General features: G+C 48.4%; 1 protein-coding gene across 1 annotated transcript in view; it reads right to left on the reverse strand.

Annotated features, from left to right (window-relative positions):
* Nucleotides 1-3570, reverse strand: part of USP46 (ubiquitin specific peptidase 46) — a 71212-nt gene extending 67642 nt beyond the window's left edge. Inside the window, exon 1 of the mRNA XM_052642029.1 lies at nucleotides 3430-3570. Coding sequence (XP_052497989.1) covers nucleotides 3430-3465 — 36 coding nt within the window. The 5' untranslated portion in view covers nucleotides 3466-3570. The remainder of the gene's footprint in view (nucleotides 1-3429) is intronic.
* Nucleotides 3571-9786: the final 6216 nt, after the last annotated feature.

Below are 9786 nucleotides of genomic sequence, written 5' to 3' on the forward strand. Positions count from 1 at the left end.
TTTTACAGCACTATTCACAAATGAAATTAAGATTTGATGATTTAGGCCAATCTGCATCTGTACAAGTCACATTTCTAGAGGGCACATTTGGTTTCTACTAACAAATGCTTCCTCTTTAGAAAATTCCTCAGGCTTTTCAAACAGAAAATCTACCCCCAAAAAACCTTTCACTTACAAAAGTTAAATCCATTAGCCTGGCCAAAATCAGAAGACTATCAACAAGGGACATTTCCTCATGCTTGGTAGCAGCTAATACATTTAAAAAATTACAACATACCAGCCAAACAAGCTTTACTATCTCTGAACAGACACGCTGTGTAGCTAAGGTGACAAGCCCTCAGCAAGCTGATCAAGAATCACTATGGCAGGAATTCACACGAAGTGAAATTAAGACAAACGGGAACTCGTATTAAACTGCCAATGGACAATAAAACCTCGGGGGTAGAAGACAAGTAGAGGGATGGGAGTATTTTCCACGACCCCTGTATCTAAAACTGGCACAAGAAGTGTGGGGAAAAGAGAAGGTGTTTATTTCTCAATCACACAAGGATTTGCAACAAGGTTTTTCCTGCTCTGCTGGGTCCTTTCTTGTCTGCTGGATGAAACAAATCCAGACTCAGTACTAGGTCCTGGTTTGCACAAGCCTTACCTAGAAGGATGAATCTTCTATCACTGTTTCTGTGACACACATCAGCCTGTTTAAAATATGCCAGATGACCTGCTTTAAAAAAAAAAAAAAAAAAGACGCAACTGTCAACTGTCACTTCTTCTTACTACAACTCCATTTGGGACCAAATGGAGTTGGGACTGGGAAGATCAGTTAGAGCCCCCCCAGAGAGAAAAGAAATGGTGAGGAGAGACCCACAGAAGACCTACCTGGAAACAATTCATCATTGAGTGAAGAATCTTAAGGGAGGTCCAATGAAACTGTATGTCTGAACAAGTGAAAAGACAGCAGTCTCATCACCCAGCCTCCTCTGTGGGAAGCAACACTGGGAGGGACCAGGGCACCAGAGCAGCCTTTTATAAGGGGGCAGGGTTAAGGACTGCCACCCCAGTCTCCCTGTATGGGCTTGGTTTGCATAAACAAACATTTATCTTAGCATTTATCTTAGCAGCTGCTTACATCAGGTCCAAGAAGACACTGTCCTTTAAATAACTGAAGATGACATAATAATGAGAAAGATGAAGCTGATCATCAACACCTGATACTCAGTAAGTACTTGCTACCTAGTAGGCTCAGTAACTCCTTTAATACAACAGTCGCATGAGGAGGAACCATTATCATACCCTTCTTGTAGATTAGGAAAGTAGGAGAGCAACTGGTTCTGGGACAAAAAGCTAGTGTATGTTCGAACCAAAACCCTGAACCCAGGAAGTCTGACTTTAGAGCCCAGACTCTTCATGTCCCTTACTCTAGGCACAGGGTCTATACCAGAATGTACAACTCCCGAGTTGTGAATTATTGGTTCCTCATCTCACTTGGGTGATGACCCTAAGTTTGGTGCCTTTTTAAGGACTTCACATGAGATTTCAATTCTCCACAGCCCACTCCTCTCGTCTGCCCTGCAGCTTGCCTCTCTAGCTGAGTGTTGTTGGAAACAGGTTGTGACATTCTGCTCAGGTGTGCCAAGAAGCCCCAGCTGCACTGAGGGCAGAAAAGAAAAAAAGCTGGAGGCTGGCTTCATCTTGGCACACGCTAGCTCTCAAGTTTCCAGCCTGCTTCAATACAGAGGTGTCACCACAAACAAGCAGGGCAGGAATACTACCACCGACGGCTCCACTGCCCTGTAAGCCCAAAGCCACCCCAGTAGGCACGAAAGTGTGTTAGAGTTGCTCTGGTGTCACAGTTCCCCTCAGGAGCTGGTCTTAGCAGACAGAGAAACTGGGAAGAGAGGCATCACCTTTTCACTGCACCAAGCAACATTAATGCCACTCGACAGAAGGGAGCAGGGGGCCTGTCTCCGCGTGGAGAAGAGAGGAAATGGAAACCCGCCAGGAGCCACCCACCACGTCTAACTGGTCCTGCGCCAGTATTTTTGCAGCTGTCACCCCGGGAAGGCCCAGCTTTTGCTCTGCCCACCACAGCAGTAGCCACGTCCAACAGCGCTGAAAACTGAAGCCAGCGCCAGTGGGTCTTGATTCCATCCCTGAGTAACACATGGCTCCTTAATGCTCCTTTCCCATGTGTTAATCTTGCAGGAGAATATGGGACAGAAGATTTGAAAAGCTGGGTGATGGGGGAAGGGCAGCCAGATCACCTTACTCCCAGGCTTTTCAATCAAGCCTCCTCAGATTCCCTTTAGCGGCCTGTGTTACTAGCTTGAGAGAGGTTTCCCCAAACTGGTATTAAAAGAGCATGTGTTCCATCCAGCTGGAGGAAGGGGAGACAGGATGGGGGCGGGGTGGGGGGTTGGTCCTTGGACAGCCAAGGCAAAGCACACACCCTCTCATCGTGCACAGGAAGGCAGTGCCTCACTCCAGCGGGCAAGCCTTGGTCCCCAAGGCTCTGACAAGTGGAAGTACCAGCAGGAGGCACCCTTGAGACCCAAGGGCTAGAGGTTGTTCCTGCAGAAGGCAAAGCCATGGGAGAAATACAAGTTAAAGTGATCACGATGTCGTGGGCCCCGTCCTCACCAGAGCCCAGCAATGTCCTCTTGCTGCGTCCACACCCACCGGTCCACACTTGGGTCTACAGTGACAGGCAGGATAACCCTGGAGACCTCCTCCATGCCCCCCAGCTGGCCCGCATCCTCAGGACCTTTAAATGTCACTGCCTTATGACCTTGTCCCCCTTTCACAGATGGGGAAACTGAGGCATCCACAACAAATGACCGTGCTTTCCCAAACCAGGTAGAAGTTCACTTCCCTGACCACAATTTTGCACTTTTTTTTACAGCTCTATCACATTTCTGATTTCTCCAGACACACCGACTGCCTCTGCAAAGTGAATCTTAAATACAGTTTAAAAGAGTGAACTCAAAAATGAGATAAGGGCGGTCAGGGTGTCCGGCAGGGCTTTATCTTCGGCAAGAACATGGTGGGCGTTCCCCGCCACCCCAGCTTCTCCTCCAACCTGGTCCCCCGGGACGTCCGGGTTCGGCCTACCTCCTCCCCCCAAGACGCTTCACCGCAACCCGAGGGCGGAGGCGCAGCGGCGCAGGGACGCGCGGGCGGGCGGGCTCCCGGGTCTCGGGGCCGAGAAGGGGGCGGGGGGCTCCGGGCCCCTCCCCCGGCAGCTCTCCGGGCCGCGACCGGCCCGCCCAGCCCGGGGGCCGGGAACTTCTGGCGGCGCCGCACGGCCCCCGCCGCCCCCACCCCCACCGGCCGCTCGGCGGGCGTGCAGCTCGGGTTTCCCATTCTTCGCCTCCCCACGCCTGGGGCTCGACCCTCGAGGCGGCGGCGGCGGCGGCGGCGGCGACCACTCACCATATTACAGATGGAGGCGATGTTTCGGACAGTCATTAGTCTAAAGGTTACAGCGATCCCGCACCGCCATCTTTACAAGGGGAAAACAGGACCGGCCATGGTGGAGCGCTCGCGGGGAGGCCGGGCGCAGCGGCGGCGGCGGCGGGGAGACGGCCTGGGGTCCGGCTTTCAGTTTGGCTGGGAGAAGGGAGGCCGGGAGGGAGGAGAGGAGGCGGGGAGGGCGGGGAAGGCGGGAGGCGGGCGGGAGAGCGGAGGGGCGGGGAGTGGCGGAGCGAGGGAGCCTGGGCCGCGGCCGGCGGCGCCGGGAGGAGGGGCGGCCCGAGCGCCGCGTGCAACCCGCACGCCCCGAGCGCTCCCGCCGCGCTCCGGCCCCGACCCGGCCCGGGTCCCCGCGGCTCCTCCTCCCGCCTCCGCCGGCCGCCCCGGCTCGGCTTTTCTCTTTTTTCTCTCTCGGCGTCCTGCTTCCCTCCGAACTGGCTGGAAAGCGCGGCCAGGCCCCGGCTCGCGCAGCTGCAGCCGGTCCCCCGCGCGGACCCGTCCGCGCCGGCGGTCTCCTCCGCCCAGCTCCGGCCCGCGGCGCCGCCCGGGAAGCGAGACCGAGCCCGCGCTGGGTGTCGGCCGGCGGAAGGCGCAGCGCGCGGGCTGGGGACTCGGGGCCGCTTTCTCTCTTCACTTGTTCTTTCTGGCCGCGCGGCCCGCAGCAGCCCCGCGTTTTCACGTTCCGGCGAGTGGAGGAGGCAAGGGGCAGGGGTGACTACGTCCAACTTTTCGTTTGTCCCCGGGTTTCCAGCTAGATGGCACCAGCGGGGACCCACGAAGTAAATGGGGTCAGGACACGGGAGTGCCGAGAGCCCTTGGCCTGCCGGGTCGAGGGCGCCGGGAGGGGACGGGAGCGTGGGCCGAGGCGCGCTCGGGCAGTGGGTGACAGCAGCAGGTACAAAGGGGAAGTCTCGGTACTGGATAAGGACTAGGGATGGTCCAGGGAGCGGTGGAACCTGGAAAGAATGAAAAACAAACTTTTCCGCGTCTTCTAGAAACACCTACTTCTCTCGGGGCCACCCAACTTCTTCAGGTTTGGAAGGTCATTGTATTGGCTCACACATTTCCTGCATACACAGTCGTGGTTTTTAACTCAAAGCGCGAATCTGCACCACTTAGCAGTTACGTTCTGTGAAGTGGAGGAGCCCATTTCCGAAGGTGTAAAACAGTTCTCATGCAAAGTTGCAGTTTTATGCTTTCAACAGAGAAGTTGTACGAGGGAAACGCCTGACAGTTCTTAAACCCATATATTTAATGACAAATCGAATTAGAGGAGAAATTAATAAAATTGAAGATAGCTTTTATTTAACCAAGAGGAACATACTGGGAAAATAGCTCACTTCCTGTCCTCCATTATCTATTTAGTGTTATGCTCTTTAGTAGTTGATTAACCATTGATTGTTAATGTCCCTAGGACCTGGGATGGAAATAAGACAACGGAGACAAAGTTTCGTTGGGGGTCATCTTGGCTCTGGATATTTAATGGATTTCCAGACATCAATTCCTGCTTAAGTTATTCTGCCTACATCTTATTTCCAAACAGATCCTGATAATGATGGTAGCTCACTTTGACTTTTTACCATTGTCAGTCGTGATGCTCTTTACATTCATGATCTTGGTCACCACCAAACCCATCGGATGACGGATCCTATTATAATCGCCTTTTGTAGGTCAGTTAAAAAAAAAAAAAAAGCTTAGGATACCAAGCATCCTATTTCCATCATGTTACCCATATGTTACAACTGAAGCTGGGGTGCTAATCTGGCTGAGCACCTTGAAGACAAGAAAACAAAACACCCAACCTATGGCCAGTTAGGGTAACTGACACCTGGGTGAATGTGCCTGCTCAGTGGCTCAATCACATCCCACTCTTTTGCGCCCTAGGAACTGTAGCCCTCCAAGCTCCTCTGTCCATGGGATTCTCGAGGTAAGAATACTGGAGTGGGTTGCCATTTCCTCCTCCAGAGGATCTTCCCGACCCAGGGACTGAACCCGTGTCTTTTGCATTTCCTGCACTGGAGGCAGATTCTTTACCACCGTGCCGCCTGGGAAGCCCACAACTGACCCCTGTAAAGGTTTAAAATATTATACTTGAGGAAAGTCATGAAACAAGTTCAGGAGCAACCTCAAGGCTAGAACTCAGGACTCAAAATTTCACAGACATTCCACTATAAAAGCATTAATACAAAACCTTAAATAATATAGAAAATTTATACCATAATAGGGTTCAGAATATCTGCCATTAGTATAGCATAATGGATGGCAAAGTCCACAGGATTGAAAATGCCATTGACACAGTGAAAATTGAACATCGTTGGATTACTGAGTGCTATGTCAGCAAGGCATCCTTTGCATGAACAGCCTATAGGCTAAAACCCAAGTGTTCAATATAGACAAACATTCAGATTGAAACTCAGTGAATTACAAACAACAAATCAATTGAACACAGCAGATCTTGTCAGACTCATGAATAATTAAATATATTTTTACACTACTACGAGGTTGGTATTCACAGGCCTAAATCAGAAAGGGCATTAGTTGAATTGTAACCTCAGTCTTTTTCAGTGGTAAACATTGTTTGCAGGTGATAAGATGCAAAGTAATGAAAATGTTGACAAGCTAATGAGAATTTTTAGAAGTGTTTCATATATAGGGGCCAGCTGATAGGAAGGTATAGAGTAAAATCTGGGCAAAGTACACACGTGGAAAGTTGGGACATAGGCTAGCACTAAACAGATGAAGGAACATGACTCAGGCCAGGCCAGTGAAAGCACCACATGGCCCAGCCACAGTGACTGGTTCAGCTAGGAGGATGTGATATAAGCTGAGTCAATGAGAGTTGGCCCTGGGTCTTTGGGGAAAGAAGTGCTCCCCTGCTTTAGTTTGCTGAGCTGGTACGATATCTAGAGCTTCTGTCTTTCCACTGCTTGAGTGAAGAAAAATAAAGCTGAGAAATGTAAAAACATCTTTTGTCCTACTGCTGCCAAATCTATATCCTGGCCTCTTCAGCAGCTCAAGGTGGTAATGTCCTTGTTTTCTTCGGTTGTTCAAATTGAGTGACTGCTGCTCATGACCGAAACAATTCTAAAACATCATTGTCTCCCTGTTCCCAAAATTCATTAGGTTCATTCTGAATTCATGGTGTTCCCTTTTCCTCTGTTCTCGTCCCACTACGTGGATATTTCATCTTCTTCTCCATGATGCCGTCCAAGGTTGCTTCCCACCACCACCACCAATGAAGTATATGCAGATGGTTCATGCCCCTCTGTTGTTACCAGTTTTGTGTCATTGCCCTCCTGCTTCCCCTCTTGGCTTAGTTACCGTTATGCAGCCTCCAGATGACCTGAGACAAGACGGGATGCCTTCGTCATATGTTCTCACAGCGCCATCCCCCTTCCCTTCATGGACCTTATATTTGTGAATTGCTTATGCCATCCAGCACACAGCGTGGAGACAGTAGAGTGGGTGGTTAAAAAGGGGAGTCCTGGATCCAGACTCTTTGGACTTGGGCAAATGTCTTACCTTCTCTATGCCAAAATTCCTGGATCCATAAAAAGAAGAGGCCCTTCATAGAGTGATTGTGTTAGTTTATGTAGAGTATTGTGATTGTGTTTGTTAGTTTATGTAGAGTAGTGTGATTGTGTTAGTTTATGTAGAGCATTGTGATTGTGTTTGTTAGTTTATGTAGAGTAGTGTGATTGTTAGTTTATGTAGAGTACAAAACTGGCTGATGTGCATTATAAGTGATCACTGCTATTATTTTTGTGCATGTGTTTAATAATATGTTTCTCATCTCAGATGTGAAGTGAGAGGTCCGTTTTTGCTTACCATTTTACACCTAAGACACAGTGCCTGGTCCGAAAGAGCAGGCAAGAAATCAGATATTAAATATTTGGGCAATTGCCTCTCTCCAAGTGGCCTGGAAGCTCCCAGAGGGACGGTACCTTGTCTTTTGTATTAAAAAATATCTCATCTGGTCTTAGGCACTGTGCCTGGCACATTCATTCCTCTCACTTTCCCCTCATTGCTGAATAGGTTATTGCACCTCATTTGAGAGGCAAAGACTAGTAAATATCTGGTTGTCAGGGGAAAAACATTTTCCTAGTTGTAGACTTCAGTTTAAAAGCAGACTGGCATCTGAGGGTTATATTTCAATTCTGTGAGGAACTTTATGAGTCTTTTCCCTTTTACATCACGTATACAGCAAATACTAAAAACATGCTTTGCACCAGGTGCTGTGTGAGGTACTGTTATGCCCAAGTCACGAAATCTCCCAGTGACCACCAGGGAGCCGATATCCAGTGCAAAAGCAAGAGAGTTTTTATTACCAAGCTCGAGCTGGGGCTCCCACCGATATCGATGCAGCGGCTATAGGGAGGAGCTCTGGGTTACATTGCTTATGTAGGGTATTCTCGCGCGAAAAATTTGAAAAAACGGGAGCTTCCGGGTTGGGAGACGTCTAATTGGTTACCTTCTGTGGAAGGGTTAGGTGTTGGCTTCTGATTGGTTCCCATTTCCGGGGCTGGCCACAGGTTCTGATTGGTCCCTATTGTCTAGGTAGACCACACGTTCCTGAGCATTAAGTAAGGAGATTTTGGTCTGGGGTCCATTGGCTCCTGAGTGGTGGGGTGAGGTCAGGGGATTTCCAAAGGCTCTTTTCCCGGAACCTTACAAAATGGAGTTTTCCTGTTAACAAAATGGAGTAGCTTAGATTCTTCAGTACCAATGGTCCTAAAATAAGAGGAGGCAGTCACAGCATTCTGCTATGCTCTGTGTTTCTAGCGTGATGGTCGTTGGCATCACTGTGGATGTCTTCACTACTTTTTGCATGCAGTTAATATAAAATTAGGATAAGCAAACTTCAGAGTGAATTCCTACAATGAGAAAACTTACCTCTAATGCCATGAATGTGTTTATGGGTGGTTAAGATTCCCTAAGTCTTTGGAACAACTGACTTATTTTGAAGTGCCAATTGAAATACCATTGAAGGACTTTTAAACTGGGCTAGAACATAATTAGATTTCTATTTGCTAATACATTTTGATTAACTGAAAGAAGAGATGACTAAGGAAAGAGGGTTGACAGAGAGCAAAAGTGCTCTAGGGGAGGCCAGTTAGAAATCCATGGAGAGAGATTCCCAGAGCTCCTGGGAGCCTGGGTTTAGGTAAGGAACAGCAATGCAAAGGGGAGAAGCAGACAGACTGCAGACGTTTTTCGAGGTTGGGATGAGGGACAAGGATGAGTCAAAGATAAAACCCAGGTTTCTCACTAGAATGAAAAGGAATGTCATTTTTTTTTAAATTATAGAGAATGCTGAAGGAGAAGGTGCAGGTGTAGATGGTTGAGAAGAAATGAACTTGATTTCAGAGGCTGAGTTAGAGATAACCATGAAACAACCTGAAAGATTATGTCAGGTACCAATCGGGCTCAGAAGAGATGTCTGGGGTGGGGATAAGTCTGATTAACATAGAGAAGATAACAGAAGGCATGTGGTTATGGATGAAATTGCATAGGAAGAGTTTTGCCAAGGTGTGTTGACTGAAAGACAAAGGAATAGCTGGGAAGAGCTCCACCATGCAACAGATCAGGTGGAGGAAGGAGGAGCCAAAGAAAACGAATCCAGTGCTTCTAAAGTGGTAGACGAGAAACGAACAGTGGCAAATGCTGGAGTGCTTCAAGATGGGAGGGGGTAGTCAAAAGTATCAAATACAGCTTAGATACCAAAGGTGATTAATAACATTGTTCAATTCTTGAGCAAAACTTTAAGATGCATTCCTCTGACAATCCTGTGGAGGAAAGCCCTGTTACAGTCCGCATTTTAGAGAAGAGAAAACCAAGACTGAAAGGGTTTAAGTAACTTGCTCAGATTCAATTAAGCACCAGAACCTACTACTGAAAAGTTCTTTGAATTATATCAAAGGGAGTTTGCATGGAACAGTTAGGCTATTGGATTATTTGTATTAGATTAATGAGTGAGATGAGAAAACAGACTAAAGGTGTTTGGCTTTCAAGGGAAGAGGAGATAAATAGATAATTAAAGTTACCTTCCTGAAGTGGGTCTCTGCCTGGTTTGCAAGGACCTCCTTTAAATCACTTCACTGTCTGTGCCTCCAGGCCTGCAACCTCACATCTCCCCCCACCCTCAGCTAATTATTCTGCCTTCCATTTCAAGTCCACTCACTCCTCAAAACAATTCAAAGCGTGCTTCCAGAGGAAGTCTTCTCAGTCTCACCTTTCTTGGTAGGTTTTTATCAGAGATCACTTTTGACATTTCTTTAGAAACCGGAAATGCCTGGCACAATGCTATGTACACACAGG

The sequence above is a fragment of the Budorcas taxicolor genome, chromosome 6 (genome assembly GCF_023091745.1).
Source record: "Budorcas taxicolor isolate Tak-1 chromosome 6, Takin1.1, whole genome shotgun sequence".
Classification (NCBI taxonomy): Eukaryota; Metazoa; Chordata; class Mammalia; order Artiodactyla; family Bovidae; genus Budorcas; species Budorcas taxicolor.